We start from the raw sequence: 21,285 nt of genomic DNA, 5'->3' as shown, positions 1-21,285 counted from the left end.
CCTCAGAGCTCCCTCAGCATCCCCTCGGCGCTCCCTCAGGGCCCCCTCGGCGTCCCCTAGGCGCTCCCTCAGGGCCCCCCCCCCCGCGCTCCGTCGGGGCCCCCTCGGCCGCAGGCCCCGCCCCGCGCCTTCGGTTTCGATTCCTCCCGAGCGCGGCCGGGCGGCGGCCGCCGAGTCTCGCCCCCCTCCCGGTTTCGCCCCGCCGCTGCCAGTCTCGTCCCCACGGCGGCCGGCCGAGGCGGAGGGGGAACGATGGGCGACCCGGCGGTGTGCTGCTTCCTCACCAAGACCCTGTGCGCCCAGGGCGGGCGGCTGGGGCTGCCGGAGCTGCGGCAGCACATCGGTCTCTCGGCCCAGCAGCTGGAGGCGACGCTGTCGGCGGCGGGTCCCCAGCGGTTCCTGGTGCTGCGGGACGGCGGCGGCGGCGCGGAGGTGCTGGCCGTGTCGGCCGTGCGGCTCTGCGTCCGCAAGGAGTGCGGGGGCTGCGAGCGGCTGCACCTCTGCAAGCTCCACCTCATGGGCAAGTGCAACCTGGGGCCCAGGTGAGCGCGGGGGGCACGGCGGGGCGGAGGGGAGGGGGCGGCCCCCGACACCCCCCCGACCCCCTCGGGCTTCTCTCCGCGGCACCGCCCGCCGTCGGGGCTGGCCCGGGGCGGCCCGGCGGCAGCCTGCGGCCGCTCCCGTCCCGCCTGGGCTGCGCCGGCCGGCCCGCTCCCCCCCGGGCCCCCTCTGCCCCCGGCTCCCTGCAGGGGGGGAGGCCCGGGGCCCCCCCCCGTCGGGTACGGGCCCGTACCGGGCGTTTCTGGCTGGCGGAGGACTCGTTTGCTGTTCTCGCTGGTTTGGTGAAAGCCCCGAGTGCGGCGGTGGGTTGCAGTTTCGCTGAGGGGTGGTGGTGTTTGTCAGCATCACCTTTTTTTGTTAAAGCCGCTTGTCTGCCGCAGCCATCCCTCAGCCCGCTGGCCTCTGGCTGAAATAGTTTACAAATATTTCTCTGGTAAGGAAAAGCAAAGTGCTAGCATGCTGTCTGGTTTTAATCGAGAAAGTTACGAAAGCTTAATTTTGCTGGAAGGTGCTGCTCTGCTTACAGCCCTTTCTGTGAGAGGCAGTGTTTGGTTGCCCATGTACATCAGTCCCGTTTTCTGGAGGTACGGAGGGCCCACAGGAAGGGTAGGCCCAGCAGCCTCTCTAGGCACAGGTGGACCAAAGGCGGTACCTAGTTTAAAAAATAAAAAAAAACAAACCCAATAAAGGAAACCAGAAACAAACACAGAAGTGAAACTCAGAAGCTCTTCCATGCCAATCAATGGTAATAGTGAGCTCTGATGGAAGAATTTGCAGTTTAAGCCCCCAAGCCCCAGATCTTGCGCTGTTGCAGTGTTAGTAATAGGCTGATACCCCACCAGATTCTTCCTTTTCTGCCCCAGCAAAACACCTCATTGTGCACTTGGATCGAAAGAGGATGGAGGGGAAAGGCCGTGTCTATCTCAGAATGGTACTGAATGGTACTAGCAAAGTATTAGGATGCTAAGATTTTCCTACTGTTTCTCACTTTACTGATGGTACGGTAAGCTTCTGTGTGATTCACTGGTAGAAATACCTTCAAGTGCATGTAGACACTTGCGCTGGATGACTGTGTGAACTACAACGTGCAACGAGGTGATTCCCTTTGTAATGATAAACCATTCTGTCATCTCAATAGCACTAAGTATTTAAAATGTATGTCTTAATAAAGGAAGCGTATGCCTTTCCTGGGAGGGAGGTTGATTAAAATGAGGGGACAAAAATTCTGCTAGGTGAACCACAAGGGTCAAGACAGAATATTTTTTAACTGATAAGGTAAAAATCCAGCTGTCCTGGTTTTGTCTGGGATAGAGTTAATTTTCCTCCTAGTAGCTGGTGTCGTGCTGTATTTTGGATTTAGCATGAGAATAACATGATAACACACTGATGTTGCTAAGCAGTGCTTATACTAAGTCAAGGACTTTTCAGCTTCCCATGCTCTGCCAGTGAGGAAGTGCACGAGAGTGACGGAGCATAGCTGGGACAGCTGGTCCAAACTGGCCAAAGGGATATTCCATACAATATGACATCGTGCTGAGTATATAAACTAGGGGGAGTTGGCCAGGGGACAGCCATCGCTGCTTGGGGACAGGCTGGGCATCAGTTGGCGGGTGGTGAGCGGTTGCATCACTTGTTTTTCCTGGGTTTTGTTTCTCTCCTCTCTTTTTTGTTGTTTTCCTTTTCATCACAATTTTTAATAATTGTTATTATTATTTTGGTTTATTTTATTTTATTTCAATCATTAATTGATTAATAGTTAATTTTAATTAATTAATAATAATAAAAATAATTAATCATTCAATCATTAAAATGTTCTTATCTCAACCCATGAGTTTTCTTACTTTTGCCCTTCCGATTCTCTCCCTGATCCCACCGGGGGAGAGGTGGGGAGGGTGAGTGAGCGGGTGAGCAGCTGTGTGGTGCTTGGTTGCAGACTAGGGTTAAACCCTGACACTAGCCTTGCTACCAGATCTTGCATCCTTTTTGGTTTAGATTTTTTTGAAGGAAAAAAAGTCTGTTCAAGTTACTGGGGTCTTCCTATCTAGTGGAATCAGGGGTTTAGTCCAGTTAAACCCATTTTTAACTTTGTGTCTGGCAAGTAACTTTTCACTGCTTTGTTTTCTGGATGTGTTACTAAACTCAGCTGATTGGTTATCACTGTATTTGTGGACTGTTTCAATCTCTGACTTAGAAATATGTACTCAAGTGATGTAGATCACTGTGTGACTGTCAGTGGAATCTGAAGTTAACTATGGAGGAACGCTGGTGATGGCTTCCACCTCAAATACTCTGTAGCTCTCCTACCTTCCTAGCCATTAATCGCGTGTCTACAGAATCTAGTATCCTTAGAAGATCATTTCTCAGGACCAAAGATGGCACACTTCTGCCCTTCACACTTCGCATTTTTGTTTATTTGCTTACAAAGCAATGTGTCCAGCAGGTAGCGGGGGGTCAGGTGCGAAATGTCTACACAAGGGTCTGTACAGAAGGATTGGATCAGGTACAGCATGAGGTAAAAAAAGCTTTCATGAGGAGAGTTTCAGGAGTTAGCTAGAGGCTAAAAGGATAAAGGGAACAGAGACTTGAGTCTGATGGATTAACAGGTACTTTTATTGGCTGAGTATGTCTAGTCTTAAGGCTGTATCAAATCATGCTTTTGAAGAGCAAGACATAAGGAAGCTGTATTTTACTGCATTGAATTAATGCACAGGTTGACTGTGTTTCTCCTCTTATTACTGATTTGCAGTATCTTTTCAAATAGATGCAAAAAAAAAGGCACTCTTTATTTCATATTCACTTCAGACATTTCTCTTGGGTTAGTAAGTGGCACCAGCATCTTCATTATTGTCCTTTAATTGCTTCTTTATCCGAAACTCAGAAGTTAATGAACTCTCTTGGATTTTTAATTTTTTTTTTGACTTCCCAGCCAGCAAAGATAACAAATTGTGTTGTTTTCAGCTTCATTATCTCTTTGTTTTGCACTCTCAGACTTTTGCATCTTTCCTTTACGTGCCATCCCTGGGACAACAACCTTTTACGTTCACAAAATCTAGGGTGTTGCAACTTCCACTGTTGTTGATGTATTCCTCTAAAATTAGCTTTCCCTTCAGATGTTCAGAGCATCTGACTTGACTTGCCTCTTACTGGAGTGGAGGAAAGTGCGGGGTAGACAGACTTGCCTTCAAATCTGTGCTGCTAGCTTTCTTAGAAGTGGTCTGGCCACATCGATGTTTAAAATGAGTATAATAATGCTACTGTATTTCACAGAGTTATTATGCTGTTTGGTCCATTCTGTAGCTAGAGACCATCTGAATGTTCACAGAGACTTTTGCCAAACTGCCTTTCTCTTCATGACTTTTCCCAAGCTCAATGTTATCTGAGGTTCTTCTTTAAATCAACTTGACTGAAAAAGTAAACATTAATATTTCTGTGTATTTCCTTGCAGGCATTGTAAGTACTCGCACGACATCATCAATGCTGAGAACAAAAAAGTTCTAAAGACTCATGAGTTGTCTGGCCTCGATGAGAATGAGCTGCGAGTCCTGCTTCTCCAAAATGATCCTTTCCTCCTCCCTGATGTAAGTTATACTGATTTCTTAAGAGAAGCTTTGTTAATTAGGAATGGGAGAGGGCAGGAGAGAAGGTGGAGGTCTGATCTCAATTTCAAGCTGTTAAGATATGTAACAGAAATTTTAAGATTAGTCTGAATGAAGTATGAATGGGAATGGCTGTGTATGAAAGCACCAGAAGAAACAATATGGAGCAAGCGTTGTGAAAGTGCTGTGTACTTGTAACCAAAAGAAATAACAGCAGTAAAACTGTTAAACACCGAGAAGTGTGTTGCTTACATCAAATACCACAAGGTTTGCACCTTGGTAAGGCCATGTCATCTATGACTTGTCAGCAGAAGCTCTGCCGTGTGACAGGAGGAAGCAGACAGCAAAGCTACAGCCTGTTTTGCATGTCATTGCGTTATCCCAACAGGATAGCCATAAAGTTACTCAAAACAAACAAACAGAAAAAGTCAGCAACTTCACCAGAAACAGTGAGGTAAGCAAGACAGAGGTGAAAGATCACAATAATTGTACGTGCTTACAGGATAAAGGGCCTGACCAAACCCAGTTTCTTGGCTTTTCTCCAAGAGATGATGGAGACTAGGAAGCACGCGCCCCTTTCCTTTTCCAGCCTACGTAGGCCTGCACATTTTGGTGCTTGAGAGTATAGGTGAGTGAGAAAAATCTATGAGAAAATGACCAAGTGACTGCAGTTTTGTGTGAAGTCTGCCCCTTCCAAAGCGCACTGAGTTTTTGTACACTAATTTCCTATGAAGCAACCTTTGTTCGTTTGTATGAAAGTCATTGATTTTGTTAAATTTGGCTGAACAGTCCATTCTGGTTCTGCATGTGTGTATAAGGCAGTGCTGTCTTCAAGGTATGGCTGTTTCAAAGCCAAGGATATCCTGTTCTGCCTACAGCTGTTCCTGGTTAAGAAATTACCAGAGTACTGCCTGTTACCCTTGTCTTTTGGAGGTTATAATCTCCACAGATCTGTTGGCATAACAGTTCTATTGTTTTCTTATTCCCTGCTGTGGCAGTTCTGGGCTTTGACAAAATAGATCTTTTTTTTGTAGTGTTTTAAAATATGTTGTGCTGGCAGATTCAAAGAGCATGGTGGTGATGAGCAAGGAGGATAAATAATATCTTTGTCCCACTCAGCTGCATCTAAAACTTAAGAGTTTCTTGTTTAATTACTCCTAGTAATGAGCAGATAATAGCAACCATCATTGATTGGTGTTACTCTTAAGCTCTTGTCTATAGATCTCTTCAGCCATCATTAATTACCTCTAATTGAGCACCCTAACTCGTATTATGGAGTAAAATAGCAGAAACAATGGCAAACAGTGACCTATGCAGGCCATTCATAAACCTGAGAGCTGGGGAAAGGGATGTGAAAGCCAGGTTGGCTGTTTCTTGCTTAGAAATGCTGATGTTAGATGCTTAGAAATGGCTCTGTGTGTGCTGACAAATGGCATGCATGAAGCTGTCAAGCAAGAGGAACTTCTCATCTTTTGTGACCTGAACTGGGGTGCAGGGTAATAAAAACACAACAGCACCCCAAAATCAGGGGGTTTTATACTTTCCCTCACTTTCTCTCTGGCTCTCCTTTTTTTTTTTTTTTTTTTGTTCTTAGCAAATGCAAGGGGCAGTGTGCTTTCTTGATGTAGTTAATTAGTGGGATTCCCTGTTTAGCTGAGGCAGAACTTTGTTCTGGTTTGGTAGTTTATTCTGATGTTCCCATGTAAAAATTTCATCTGGCATACTAACATCATCTTTTAATGCATTTTTCCTCTAGATGCTCTACAAAATTGCCCTTAACTGGATTCAGTGTCTTTAAATTTCTAGGAGCGTCACTTTGTAACTTAAGTGGCTGGTATCTCCACTACCCTAAAGTGAAATTTTGTGTAATGGATGGTCCATAGAAAATGTTTTTATTTTTAGTAGTCTCTCAGGTTTACCTGATTCTGTATTTTAGTTGGGTTTTTTTCCCCTCCCCCCCGCTACTCTCTTGAGCAGAAAGATGCAAGCATGAAAGCAATTCCTATGCTCTCGCCCCCAAAACCAGTGTCTGGCATAAGTCTTACACTTTTTTTAGTAGTTCTTAAACCAGCTTTAGGCTGCGTGACAAACTGTGCTCTCTGCTTCTGGTTTTGATTAGCAGTATTCCTGGAGGAGAAAGTTTCTAGAAAGGAGAGGATATTGAAGTTAAGGGGGAAAGATTGGGTGGGGGAAAGACCTATTAAGAAAGCAGTGATTTTAAGTTTTTCTAGAAGCATCCAGTGAACTATATTACTTCTTTGAACCAAGGGACTACTGTATAAGTTTATGTCACAGCCCTTAGTTTGTGCTTGATTGTCTGTCTCTGGTGGATGTTGGACTAACTGTTTGTTTCCAGCTTAGTAACTTGAACAGTTACCTTCACTTGCAGGGATGGAAAAACAAGGTGCATATTTAAAGCCTTAACTTATTTTTCTTGTTAGGTAGGCACTCAGATGAAGCATATACATTTTAGATGAAGGTAACACTTTGAGTGGTATCGGGCCCCCAAAATAGAGCAACATTCTTCAACTGAGGAAGACCATCCCTTGGCAGTGGTGTAAGATTTGAGTTCTTTAGTGACTGAAGTTGCACAGCATTTCCCGCAAGACTGTTTGTCATTACCTGGCACTTGCATATGTTCTTGATACATAGATCTTAGAGTGCTCTGTACATGCCTTTCTGCATTCTCCTAGGACAAAGTTGGAAAAATGAAGGAGAGGAAAATGAAGTGACTTACCCAAAATTCTGGAGTAGGTGAATAATTGCTTTGCATTGGCAGGTGCTTGTACTTTTGGTTGTCATTAAGAAAGGCGCATGATGCTTAAGATAAATAGATGGATAGAAGAGCAATAGCTTTGGGTTTTTCCCCAGAAAACTACTATAAAGATGTGAAGAACAACAAGGGTGTTGACCCTCACCACAGATGGGAATTCTGCACAGCAAGCCATGGTCCCACCAGAAAGGTCTGTCTGATGCCATATTGTCATGAGTTCCCATGACATAATGTCCTGGTTTAGCCCCAGCTAGCAACTAAGCACCACACAGCTGCTCGCTCACTCCCGCTGCCTGGTGGGGTGGGGGAGAGAATTGGAGGAGTAAGAGTGAGGAAAAACTCATGGGTTGAGATAAGAACAGTTTAATAATTGAAATAAAGTAAAATGGTAATGATAATAATAACAATATAATAATAATATACAAAGCAAGTGATGCACAATGGAATTGCTCACCACCCGCCAACCGATACCCAGACAGTTCCCAGCAGCGATCGCTGCTCCCCGGCCAACCCCCCCAGTTTCTATACTGAGCATGACGTCATATGGTATGGAATAGCCCTTTGGTCAGTTTGGATCAACTATTCTGGCTGTGCCCCCTCCCAGTTTCTTGTGCACCTGGCAGAGCAGGGGAAGCTGAAAAGTCCTTGACTAGCATAAGCAGTACTTAGCAACAACTAAAACATCAGTGTGTTATCAACATTCTTCTCCTACTAAATCCAAAACACAGCACTATGCCTGCTACTAGGAAGAAAATTAACTCTATCCTAGCCGAAACCAGGACAGGGGTAGAAAGAAAGTTGTGATATAGTTGTGCAAACAGGGTGCAGGAAAACATGTAGAAGTAAAATCTGCAAGATCTCTGGTGAAACTAAAATCCTGCAGAGCAGGCAGGAAGGGTGTTTGATGGAAGCAGAATAATCCAGCAGAATGAGCAAAACCAGAACAAGTCCAGATCCCCAAAATAAGATGTTAAAAGCAAATGAATGCATTCTTTGGAGTGTTAGGGGCAGCAAAGCATAAAGTATCCACAATGACAGAGGGAAGATGGGGAAGAAAGAAGACAACCCTCTTTGGTTTCCGCTTCCCTCGGAGGCTAAGAACCATCAAGGATAGTAGCCATCAGTGCTTACTGAAATTACATCAGTTCCGTGGCTTTGTATGCTCTCACCTAATTTAGAGTAAGTTTGTAAAGGCTAATTGTTCTGTACATGATACTGACTGATGGCAATGAAGAACTCGCCTTTGGCAATGGGTTAATGAATATGAATCCAGTAAAGAGTTGTTTTGCAGTTGAAATTGGCCTGGTTTTTTAGTCTTTTAAGCGCTACTATCCCAGCAATCTCTAATTCCCTACCTGATATATAAATCTATATATATTCAGTTGCAACACAGCATAAAAATGGTCTCTGTTGCTTGGAACAGGGGTTGGGAAGAGATCTGTGACAGTTCTGGTGTGATGTCGGGGCTGCCTGCCAGACACCTGTGTGTCCTCCTCAAAGCAGCTTTCTTGTTATGGGCTGCTCCTCTGTGCTGCAGGAGCAGAAGTGTTGCTGTGGTGTTTGGTGGGCAATATGAAGGAAGTTTTGGTGTGTGACTTGTTCCTTGGGTCCAATTCACTGCATATCTCTTTTTTGGTGAGCAGATGGATAAAGAAGCATGTTGCTTTTTCCATATGTACTCTAATCTCAAAGCATTCTTCTTATAATTTTTAGATGCCCAAGTCTTCAATGCAGAATTAGCTTTACAAATAGGAAGTGCAAATGCAGTTTCAGCTCCATGAAATCATACCTCCTTCGACACAGTATTTATGTTTTTATGGATACACTTGTTCTTTGTTACGGTTTTGTTTTGGTTTTTTTTTTATTTATTTTGCTTTTTAATAGAGTAACTGTAAAACAGTCAGTTGTTATGTAACTGTCTTGCTTAGGAGTGCCAAAAATGAATGTTTGTTGGATTGGCTTTTCTTTTTCTTGGAAAAAAACTCTGCACAATTTCAAAACTGAAAATGCATGAGTCAGCTGAAAATGCCTGCTCTTCCATGCAAGAAATCTGTCCGGATTAAAGAAGTCACAATGAACATGTGCTTTTTAGTCACAGTTTTTCTGCTGTTAAAGCTGCATGCCTATAGAACAAAGAAAAAAATTACTAATTCTAACGTGCTTTATCCATTTCATATTGTATCTATCCTCCCCACTTCTAGGTCTGCCAATTTTACAACAGAAAGGATGGTACCTGCAGCCAGCAAAACAACTGCAACAAGCTTCATATTTGTCGACATTTTCTCCATGGGGAATGTAGATTTCTTCTATGCAAAAGGTCCCATAACCTCTTGGATACCCATGCGTTGAGAGTGTTGGAAAATGGAGGCATTGATGGGAACATAGCTTCAAACATGCAGGCTATATATAATCACAAGCATATAGAACTTAGCAAGGAACTGAAGAAGGGGAAAAGTAAGTTGTAAGAAACACTGAGTTTAAGTAGGATTCTGAGACTGATAGAGGTAGAAGCCATTCTTGCCTTACATCACAGCTAAACCCCATCATGCTTTCTGTGCTTTCAGTACACAACTACAAACCAAGAGAATATTTAATGAAAAAACCGGCAGTTACAAGAAATAGAGAACCGAAGGTACCATTGCAAACAGTGGGCTCCACACTGCATACTCCACCTTCTGAAGGTAAATATCTAGATAAGTACCAGCTGCTTCCATGTGGTATCAGCTTTCCTATTTCCCCTCTTACAACAGGTACGTATTTTTTTCCCTCCTGACATTGATCTGCTTTCAGGAATGGAGTAAGTCATGGCTGAGTCATGTTGGGGGGAGACCTGCATTACTGTTGCCTAAAATACTGCATGCAAAATTGCTATTGAGTGGCTGCCAATAACTGTGACTAGCTGGGATTTGTAACTGTTATTGCTGATCTGTTATATCAGCAGTGGAGTGCCAGTGGAAAATTATACGTGTGGTGGACATAATCCTCAACACACAAACTGGGATGTTGCCAGCTACCTGAGGTTCTGGTCCAGCAGTACGATTCATTCAGTCTTCTCATGCAGGTCCCAACAGCAATGTACGTGGTCAGAGCCAACACGAGTGGCCAACAGGAGCTGGAGGTAAAGATGAAGGTATGGATTGTTTCTAACCCTCCAGTCTTGAGATCAGTGATTCTCACTGGGATTTCGTTTCACACAGCCTTACAGCTCCCTGTGGTAGTCGGAGTACATCTTATGTATGCTGAAAGCCATAGTACTGGACGGCCTGCAGAGGATTGTTGAGATTTCTGCCCAAGCATTGGGCAGCACAATGGGGAGTAGTCTGGGATTGATCTCTGTACAGTTCTGGACACATTGCTTCCTTCCTGGGAAGGAGACAGAGTTGTATCTGCGCGTGAGATATCTTCCCTTGCCGTCTGTCCTCAGGAAATCGATATAGCTTTGTCAGTAGAGCGGTGATTTTGATATACCTTCCAGTGAGTGAATAGGAACTCGTAAATTTCCTGTCCTCCTGGGAAGAAGGGCCTTGGCCATAAAGCCTGTCAGAGTCCAGTACTCTCTGAACAGGTTCTTTTAGATATTCCACACATGGAGCGTGTAATGTTGTCGTGGTTTAACCCCAACCAGCAGCTAAGTACCACACAGTCACTCACCCCTCAGTGGGATGGGGGAGAGAATTGGAAGAATAAAAATGAGAAAACTTGTGGGTTGAGATAAACACAGTTTAATAGGTAAAGCAAAACAAGGAATTCATTCACTACTTCCCACCGACAGGCAGGTGTTCAGCCATCTCCAGGAAAGCAGGGCTCCATCACACGTAACGGTTACTTGGGAAGACAAATGCCATCACTGAACATCCCCCCCCTTTCTCCTTCTCCCAGCTTTTTATTGCTGAGCATGACGTCATATGGTATGGAATATGCCTCTGGTCAGTTGGGGTCAGCTGTCCCAGCTGTGTCCCCTCCCAGCTCCTTGTGCACCCCCAGCCTGCTCGCTGGTGGCATGGGGTGAGAAGCAGAAAAGGCCTTGACCTTGACTCTGTGTAGACACTGCTCAGCAATAACAAAAACATCCCTGTATTATCAGCACTGTTTTCAGCACAAATCCAAAGCATAGCCCCATACTAGCTACTATGAAGAAAATTAACTCTATCCCAGCCAAAACCAGCACATTCTCCCCCCCTTATTCCATACCATCTATGTCATGCCCAGGTCCCATACTTTCCAATACATTCCAATTAATCACCACTGCTTTTCCTGTCTTTTACTATATACACACAGGTAAGATCCCCTCAGTCTATGGACCACCCCTGTAAAATGTCCATGAAATGCCCATAAATGTCCACAAAATGTCCACTGAGTTCATTTAGTCCATGACTTTGGGCCGCATTTTTATGGTGGTCACTTGGGACAGGAGAGGTGGTGTGTTGTGTGGAGTTCCTGGGCACCAAAGCCTGGTCAGGTTGGGTCGCTGCTGCACTTGCCCTGCTTTGTGTAAGGCTTGTCCTCCACTGGTTGAGGAGGTTCCTGCTCTAGTAATTCCTATAATGTGCAACTCAAATCACGGGTTACAACAATTTAAAGGTATTTCCATTACATTCTCCGCCCCTGGTCCCTCTGGGCCAGGTTACAGGGCTTATCATTGCAATGAACTCCTCCCCTTGCCCCTGCTCTGGCTTGGACTTATCCACAGACTGCAGTCCCTTAGGGGAGTACCTGCTCTAAATGTAGCCTTATCTGTGAGCCACAGCCTCTCCAGGAGTATACCTGCTGCAGCATAGACTGATCCACAGCCACATTCACTTTGAGGTACACCTGTCCCAGCGTGGCCTTCTCCATGGGCCACAATGCCTTCAGAGATACACCTGCTCCAGTGTGGCCTTACCCACAGCCGCAGTCCCTTCAGAAGTAAACCTGCTCCAACATAGCCTTACCTATGGCTGCAGTCCTTCCAGGGGCGTACATGCTCTGTTGTGGGCTTATCCCATGCTTTGAGCCATTGTGTTACCAAAATGTTCCCAGGCACAGCATAGTAAAATGATAAGCAGTACAGCAAGCAGCAAAAGCAAAAAGCAGCCACTAACAAGCACTAGACTAATATACAGTAAGGCAAGCAAGCCCCAGGGCAAGCACAGGAACCTGTCAATTAATAGCTAAACAGTAATAACAGCTATAAATTTGATCTAGCACGTTGCAATCAACTCTGTTGTTATCTCAAACCTGTCAGGCCCCACGTTAGGTGCCAAAAAAGACTGTCGTGGTTTAACCCCAGCTGGCAACTAAGCACCACACAGCCGCTCGCTCACTCCCTCTGCCTGGTGCAGTAGGGGAGAGAATTGGAGGAGTAAGAGTGAGAAAAACTCCTGGGTTGAGATAAGAACAGTTTAATAATTGAAATAAAGTAAAATAGTAGTAGTAATAATAACGATATAATAGTAATAATAATATACAAAGCAAGTGATGCACAATGCAACTACTCACCACCCACCGACTGATACCCAGACAGTTCCCGAGCAGCGATCGCTGCTCCCCGGCCAACCCCCCCAGTTTATATACTGAGCATGATGTCATATGGTATGGAATAGCCCTTTGGTCAGTTTGGATCAACTATTCTGGTTGTGCCCCCTCCCAGTTTCTTGTGCACCTGGCAGAGCAGAGGAAGCTGAAAAGTCCTTGACTAGCATAAGCTATGCCAGCTACTAGGAAGAAAATTAACTATCCCAGCTGAAACCAGGACAAGGAGAGAAGTGGAAGAGTAAAAATGAGAAAGCCTGTGGGTTAAGATAAACACAGTTTAACAGGTAAAGCAAAAGCCACATACACAAGAAAAGCAAAACAAGGAATTAATTCACTACTTCCCATTGGCAGGCAGGTGTTCAGCCGTCCCCAGGAAAGCAGGGCTCCATCATGTGTGACAGTTACTTAGGAAGACAAACACCGTTGCTAGCTACTATGAAGAAAATTAACTCTATCCCAGCCAAAGCCAGCACAAATGTTTAGTATCAAATTTACTTATTTGAAGATAGTTGATGTTACATGGGTGCTGTGGGTTAACACTGGTGGGCAGTGAGGCACCACACAGCCACTCGCTCACTTCCTCCTGACCCCCAGTGCAATGGGGGAAGAGGAAGGAAAGAATAAAAGCAAGAAAACTTGGGGGTCAAGATGAACAAATAAAAAATCAAAGGGTAAGTGGAAGAAGAAAGAAGAAAACAAAGCAAGACAAGTGATGCCAAGGGAATCACTCACCGCCTCCCATGGATAGGCTGATGCCTAGCTAGTTGCCAAGCAAAAGACAGCTAACACTCCTAAAACTCCCTCTTTTCCCTTTCATGGCTGAGCATAATGTTATATGGAATGGAATATTTCTTTGCTTAGTTTGGGTCCTCTGCCTGGTTGTGTCACCTCCCAACCTATTGTGCACTCCCCAATGTATTAGCTGTGGGGGCAGAGTGAGAAACAGAGAAAGCCTTGATGCTGTGCAAACACTGTTCAGCAAAAGCTAGGGCATCTGTGTGTTATCAGCATTGTTGTGGTCAAAAATCTAAACCATAGCATCATATGAGATGCTATGAACATAATTAACTCTATCCTAGCCAGGCCCAGTGCAATGAGATTTCTGATGTAGCAGGGTGATGCAAAATACACTGAAAACACAGTACAAATGTAAGGTTACACTTACCAAAACATAGCAATTGCAATGCACGCTTCAATCACAATACCAATGTGATTCCCGTTACAGGTCTGTATAATATGCTCACCGTCATGACACTGGGCATCTCCAGTCCCCAGGAATGTGGATTGAAGCCACCTCAAGCCTGTTTCTTTCTTCAGAATTCTTTTATTAGTTATTTAGTTTTTATACTGCTATGTTGGGCCGAGCCCTGTGTTCACTCCCCCCCATGCTGGTCTAGCTAACTCGGGGAGAAACACTGATACCACCAGTTGATCCACTCAGCTAACATAGCCATCTATCTACAACAAAGGCCACCCTCTGGTCCCCTTTGTGTTGAGACAAAGCTTCTTTGCAAGAGCGGAGCTCAGTCACACCCTGTGTTACTCTCTGAGCTTCATGGGCGCATCGCCCTTGGCCATCTCCACTGAGCCTTCTTCCATTGTAGGGGTTTATTGGTCAGTCACAAAGCCCTAACTCATGTGGTGGGCTGTACAGGGGCTAGTCAGATCCTGAAAGTGCTTGACTTGGCTCCTGCAGCCAACTCTGTTATTTCTGGGATGAAATACCAATTGCAATGTCTTTCTCTTAGAGTTGTATTTTGGTAGGGCAAATAAGGACTGATGTGTTCTTTCCTGTAGATAAAAAAGACAGTTCCTCTGCTAAAGCTTCGAAGGACAACAAAGAAGATGAGAGTGATGAGCTATGCTTGTTCTATGTCTGGAAGTACTGCAAACATAAAGGTAAGCTTTATAAAAAGTAAGCTTTATAAAAAGTAACCTTATCTTTGGAGAGCAGCATCTGCAGAGGCACTCCCTGCTCAATGGCTCAGACTAATGGTGGCAGATGGAGTGACAGTGGCAATTGTGCCTTCTCACTCATTCGCTTTGTTTCCAAGTCACTAATAAACATTGTCAGAATTATAAATATAATCAGAGGAAAGTCAAGTGGATACACTTAAACCCTTTCTCGTCTAAATGATTCATCTGTGGCCTATTTCAGTCCTGTTGATGGGGGCAGGCTTTGGGTATGTTTCTGTGGCAAAAACCCTTCAAGTGTTAAATGTTACACTTTCTGTAACTATTAGATCAATTTAAGAGCCAGCCTTATGCTGTCATCATTGACCACTGGTAACAGTATGCCATCCTTTATTCCTGCTGTATCCTGTGTACATCAGATAATAGCCATATTCTCCCCCATTAAGTCCTTTAAAAAGTGATCTGAGGTGTTAGAACATCTTAAGAAAACACAAGAGTTGTACCAGCTAAGCTGAAGATAAATCTAGGTCCTTGTCTGTCCAGCAGTGGCCAATAACAGGGGTCTGGGGAAAAATATAAGTATAAACAATTGTGTTCAGGGGATGTCCCTGAACAGTCGCCTAACCCCCAGGTTAGGCTCTTCCTTGGTTATGAGGAGGTGCCATGAGATTTTCTTTCAGTGAGCTTGTCCAGTCACTTTCTAAAGGACTACTCCTTTTCTGACCTCCTGGTCTCGGTAAAAGATCCACTTAAATTAGATCAGACTGTGTTTGCTTTTGTTTAGGATGTGGACAATAAGTTGCCTGATAACTGTTTGGTCTGAGATGTTTGTGTGTATTTAGCATTTGTGTAGTGGGTTTGTGTTCTGGTAAAGGTGCAGTTCTCCCATCAGAAGCTCCTTTTCTGAGAGGCAGATGAGTAAGTTACTTTAGGGCTTGATAATACCTCTTAACTGTTACTTTGAAGAGAGACAGCACTTTAAAAAATAAATTATCTCCTTTATGGGTATTTTATGGATCATAGAAATGAAATCTGGCCAGGAGAGACCAAGTGTGGTTTTGTCTGCATCTTTTCAAGTTAATTTAAGCACAGTGCCTTCAAGACAGGGTGCACTCCAGCCCTGTTAACAAAAAGAAGGAAGAAAGGAGTGAATGACTGTTGTCTTCATAACTGGGGTTAATTTCCGTATGTTCTGTGGTCAGATACATCAGGGGTCAGGAATCGTGGAACTCCTTTTGGCTCTGTCTGTGCAGCAGCTACGCCAGCCTTGTGTCACATTTCTCTGCTTCTTTAGGACCAGGCTTGAAGCTTAGGTTTATGAACTTCTGGACCTGTATAATGTGAATGGAGTACCTATGTGCTAGCTGTGGAGGTCAGGCTCAAAGCAGCTGTACTGTGACCACCAAATAGCTAAACTCAAATAACGGTTGGAGAGTTAGTGTGCTTTGCCATGCCATGTTTGGCTCAAAAGTTGTAAATAAGAGGTTTGGTCCATACTCGGGTGTGGAGCAGACATCAGCTTCCCCCAGCAGGGAGGCCTGGAGGTCAGCCTCTGCCTGTGTCCAGCAGTATGCACTCATGCAAGGGTGTTAAGCAGGTCTGAATTCAAACACGCAGGCATACCTGCATTGAAAACATAGATGATTTTAAAAAAACCCAAAAGTCATCTTTTCCTGTGTGAAGGGTGTTTAGCACTGCAGCAGGTCTTGCATGCAAGGCCATTAAAAGTTGCTGCTTCCCATTTTCTGAGGAGCGAAGCAACAATTCCAACAGTGCCTAGCAGTCTTGTTAGTAGGGCAGTGTGCTATCTGTTCAGGGGTGAGGGTAGGGTTCCTCTTGGGGCGTGTTCTGTGGAGTATTGCAGTCCTGTATGCTGCCTCATTTGTTGGGCTGGGCCTAAAAAAAATTCAGGCCTTGGTAACCATCACATAAGCTCTAAGGGACTAAGGGAAAGACAGTGCCAAATATATTGGAGTGCTTACGTGATGTGTAGACTAGGCTTTTTACAGCTGAGAAACATGGTGGTGTGACACGTAGACACACTTCCTATCTGTGGCACTGCTCTCCCAGCTGCCAATGTCGTGTCTCAGCAAAGGGAAGGTTGTGGTTTCTTTGAAATATATTGAATACGGCAGTGTGAGAGTTTATGTTGCTTTTCTAGATAAGACTGGAGAAACACACACCCCTATTGTTCAAACATATTTCTATTTTCAGCACTCTGTCTTTATTGCTCATACCAAAGCCTAGGAGATAAAGCCAGAGTGTAAAAAATGCTTGTTCCATTTTTTTTTCTTGTCTTGCTCTCTGCGTTATGATTGCAGAGCTCTTGACTACGTCCAATCTCATTACAGATAAATGCAGATTTGTTCATTACCATTTGCCATATCGATGGCAAATATATAATGGGATCACCTGGAATGACCTTTCCATGATGGAGGAAATTGAAAAGGCCTATTGTGACCCAAAAAACAGCAGGTATAATGATGCTGGATTGCTTGCTTAGAGTACTGCGGTTGACCCCTGAGGAAAAACTCTTGTTTTCTTCCTAAATATGTCTAAATTCCATAACTTCTGATTACTGAGCTTCTTGGAATCTGGGAGGATGCACAAATGGGAATTTTTCTTTTTAAAAAGAAAAGTAAAAGTGATTTCATGGTGATATTTCTATCACCCTATTTTTGTCTTCTAAAAATATCACAATAATATCTTGCATTTAAAAATCTATACAGGATAAAAAGAGGTGGGTGCAATTTAGCGCTTGTAATATTAGTATTTCAGATAATTAATCATAATTTATTTATAATAAATAAGTTGGGCCTTTTAACAACAGTTCAGAGCCGATCCTTCTCTATGGCTATTCCTTTCCTAATGCAGCTAGTATCTATAATAATAATATAATAATATTTATAATGTGCCTAGAGGAATTTCATTAAATGCCCTTTGTGCAAGCAGCCCAGCTTTTCTTTTTTTTTTTTTTTGACTGCATTTTGCCTTTAACTCCTTTCTGAAAGCCCCACTGTAAGCCACCTGGATTTGTAGGGGACCCCAAGTTTGGCCTCAATAAAATGGTATAGTAATTTCGGTCCATGCCTCTTCAGACAGCAGATGAATTTGATTTGCAGCTTGACTAGGCTGCTGGATGGCACAAATCACAAGCGAGATTCCTAAGAGGAGGCTGCTTTCATAGTCTTCTGCCTGAGAGTTAATTTTTCAAGCCTCCCAGGAGTAAGAGCCCAGGTGGCTCCAGTGATGAACGCTATTTACAGAACTAACAACTGTGATTGCATCCTCTGTAACCACAGAAAAAGAACAAAGCTGATAAGCTGCAGGTGTTTGCTGGAAAACTCAGTCACGTACTTACCAACCTCTGTTTTTGTACTGAGAAAAGCTGTAACCATGCTTATTTATTGCAGAAATACCTTTTGCCACATTGTGCATGTAGCCCCAGACTGTCTGTAAAGCTGGCAGTGCAACATCTGGCTAGTGATTGAGATGGCATTCAGTGTCTCACAGGCCATAGTTCGCTTCTCAAGACTGGAAACAGTTTTCAGAGATGCTATGCATGCTGTGGGAAATACTCTTATTTCAGGCCTAATTGAGTTCAGGCAGTCACATTATGTTAAAGAAAACTGCACCAGCTTAAACTGGGGATTAGAGGATAAAGTATGCGCTCTTAACTATAATAAACCTGAATTTGTCCTTACAGCATAGCAGATAGGAACATTAATTTCCAGACGATGACCTGCTCTTATTCTTTGCTTCGACGCCTCTCTACACCATCATCAGTCACAAAACCCACATTCGTATTAACCACACAGTGGATTTGGTATTGGAAAAACGACCAAGGCCAGTGGATTGAATATGGAGAACAGGTGAGTCCACATCCCGTGCTTTGAATCACTTCTGAAGAAATGTACGGAGCCTCTTCCCCTGACTCCCCTTTACTCAGCAAGGTTAATTAAGTAAAAACTTGTGCTTGAATTTTACAGTGTCAAGTAAGGCAGTGAAGCTACAGATGTTCATAACATATGGGATAAAATGACAACAGGCTGGAGGGGAGGGAACGCGCCTTATCTCCTTGCAATGAGGTTCAGTACGAACAATGTCTGTCTTTGTGTCTGGATGGTTTGTTGTGACTACTTTCCTGACAAAGACCTTGTTGGCAAATGCAGGATAGAAAAAGTCCTTTTTTTCAGCTTGTGTTGATGAGACTGTTTTTGATGATGCATGCTGGCTTCTCTAGTCAGATTCCCTTTTGGAGCTGTCCATGGCTTCTACGCAGATTTAACATGTATCCACTGTCCTTGAGATATATTGCCTTTTAAATTATTCAGGAAGTAGTCTTGCCTCTCTTCTAAGCATTGTCCTGCTTCCTTGGACATGCAAGGATTACTCAAATGTTGCCTTTTTCCTTGGGTGGCCAAATCCTCTTTGATGAGAGAGAGTGATCTATCTGAAAAGTGCTGGAAGAGAAATAAGGAATCTCTCCTTCCCCCAAGGCAGATGCGTTTTCCCCATCTGGTTTACGGTATAGCTGCACAAATGGCAGAACACAAAGGTGATCCAGGGATGTGGAAAAGCAGGCAGGGAAAGATGATGGATATAGTGGCTCTAGAAATGGTGGGCCTTGATTTCAGTATGCAGCTTACACAGAAATCATCTTCATCAGCCTACCTTCGTATTTTACATTGTTTTGTACATTAGAGAATTATACTTGCATCGTGGTTTAACCCCGGTGTCACAAAGCAGATTTAGAATCTGTTGACTATGCCAGTTTGTCGCAGGGGAGATTTTGGACCATTTAAAGAACCACCGCCAAAGGTAGCAGCAAAAGTAGTTTTATTGAATTAGGATGTTGTAAAAGTGGGACTTTACAAAGTCTGATGGCAAGGTTCACTCTATTACTTACTGCACAGAGAATATAATAATAATTCAAACTTACCAAACCAAAATCTTAGTACACTATAATACAAGGTTATGTGTGATATTGGTTGTGTACCAAAGATCTGCCATTGGTAAGGAGGCTCTCAGCCTCAAGGAGTAACCTTGAGAGGTGTCCTAGCTCAAGGGGTGATCACCGCTGTGCAGCCTGCTCCTTAGCAGGGAGAGCTCAAAAAAAAAGCTCACTCAGGCCGTTACATTTATGGAATAAAGTGGTTGGCTCGTAGTCAAATTACATGTGATGGAAAAGGTAGGCATGAGCCTCCTTGTACCCACAACTTTCTTCGTTCCCTGACAAATTAGCCTTGGAAGAACCACCTGCTATTCATGTGTTAATTGCATGATCGGTATTCCAGTTTCCAAGCTCATATGCATCACTGCTCACCATGTCACCCTGTTCCTGTGTGGGTTTTCAGCGAACAGGTGGAACTAGAGAAGTTCATGGCCCAGTCATGGTCTAGGCCTTTACTTCCTTTGGAGCCTGAACCAAACTAACACTAGTTTGGTCAAAGAGTCAAGTGCATCTGCCGTACCCGCCCGGCAGCTAAGCCCCACACAGGCGCTCACTCAGTCCCCCCGCAGTGGGATGGGGGAGAGAATCAGAATGGTAAAAATGAGAAAACTCGTGGGTTGAGATAAAAACAGTTTATGTGCACACAAACAAAGCAAAACAAGGAATTCATTCACTACTTCCCACCGACAGGCAGGTGTTCAGCCATCCCCAGGAAAGCAGGGCTCCATCATGCGTAATGGTTACTTGGGAAGACAAACACCATTACTCCAAAAGTTCACCCTTCCTTCTCCTTCCCCCAGCTTTATATACTGAGCGTGACATCATATGGCATGGAACACCCCTTTGGTCAGTTGGGGTCAGCTGTCCCAGCTGTGTCCCCTCCCAGCTCCTTGTGCACCCCCAGCCTGCTCACTGGTGGCGTGGGGTGAGAAGCAGAAAAGGCCTTGACGCTGTGTCAAGCAGAGTCTTGGCTCAGCAGTAATGAAGACATCTCTGTATTATCAGCACTGTTTTCAGCACAAATCCAAAACATAGCCCCGTACTAGCCACTGTTAAGAAAATTAACTCTATCCCAGCCCAAACCAGTACCGCTTGTTACAAAAATTGAAATGGGATACATGCGTGTCCATCATTACTAATTATGTGTGTAAGTTATGAGTGTTTGGTAATCGCACTTTAGGCCACAATAGTTCTGGGTAGATTTCTCTTCATCTTACTCTTTGCCTCTTCTTTCCCTCTACCCAAACTAGTCATCCAGGGTTTAGTCCTGACTGTGTTTACTCATTACTCTTCTCTCTCTTTTTTTTCTCCCCCCACCCACCCAAAGGGAGAAGGGGATAGTGTGAACTCGCCATCTTCTGATATTATTGAGAATTTGTATCTAGCAGATCCAGGTGCCACCATATCTTTCCAGGCTGGCGTGCATCATTACCAGCTCAATTTTAAAGGTACTCATTTTAAAGGTTCTCATTTACAACTATGCAGTGCTGTACAAAGAGTAACTTGCAAGCTGTCCCAGCTTTTAGAAGCTATGACTTTTTCTACTAACACTACCAGATTTACTCATTGGAAGGGGAAATGAGGTAGTGATGGCCCAGAGGAATTTCCTTACAGAAGTAACCTTCCCCCTTATTCCTTGACACTATCCAGACTCACATTGGACCAGAAATAAAAAGATTCGTAGTCTTCACATACAGTCATAGTAAACCTTAAGGAAAGTGAGTTGTCCCTGTGGATGGTAAAAATGAAAAATCAAGCATCTTTCTGTTCTGCTGGAGCAACATTTACAGAGCATGAATGACTTAAGGGAGCAAGCAAGATAGGCACAGGTTAAATAACAGAGTTACAGGAAGGACAAGAAGCTTACATAGGCTTTGTGCAACTATTCTTCAGCAGATGGAATTGATAATGAATATGCACTTTTCATTAATGAATGATTGTCATTAATAATGACCCCATCTTGTAGACTTATT

At 44.0% G+C, this 21,285-nt stretch overlaps 1 protein-coding gene across 1 annotated transcript in view; it reads left to right on the top strand.

The window, feature by feature from the left end:
• Window positions 1-252: 252 nt before the first annotated feature.
• LOC104035854 (protein mono-ADP-ribosyltransferase PARP12) overlaps window positions 253-21,285 on the top strand; it is a 30,393-nt gene continuing 9,360 nt past the window's right edge. The window contains exons 1-9 of the mRNA XM_075716835.1: window positions 253-542; window positions 4,007-4,139; window positions 9,132-9,384; window positions 9,495-9,611; window positions 9,992-10,060; window positions 14,242-14,343; window positions 16,710-16,833; window positions 18,065-18,230; window positions 20,640-20,760. Coding sequence (XP_075572950.1) covers window positions 253-542; window positions 4,007-4,139; window positions 9,132-9,384; window positions 9,495-9,611; window positions 9,992-10,060; window positions 14,242-14,343; window positions 16,710-16,833; window positions 18,065-18,230; window positions 20,640-20,760 — 1,375 coding nt within the window. The remainder of the gene's footprint in view (window positions 543-4,006; window positions 4,140-9,131; window positions 9,385-9,494; window positions 9,612-9,991; window positions 10,061-14,241; window positions 14,344-16,709; window positions 16,834-18,064; window positions 18,231-20,639; window positions 20,761-21,285) is intronic.

The sequence above is a fragment of the Pelecanus crispus genome, chromosome 1 (genome assembly GCF_030463565.1).
Source record: "Pelecanus crispus isolate bPelCri1 chromosome 1, bPelCri1.pri, whole genome shotgun sequence".
Classification (NCBI taxonomy): Eukaryota; Metazoa; Chordata; class Aves; order Pelecaniformes; family Pelecanidae; genus Pelecanus; species Pelecanus crispus.
Note: the sequence above shows the minus strand (reverse complement) of the source record. Positions and strands in the feature narration are given on the sequence as shown.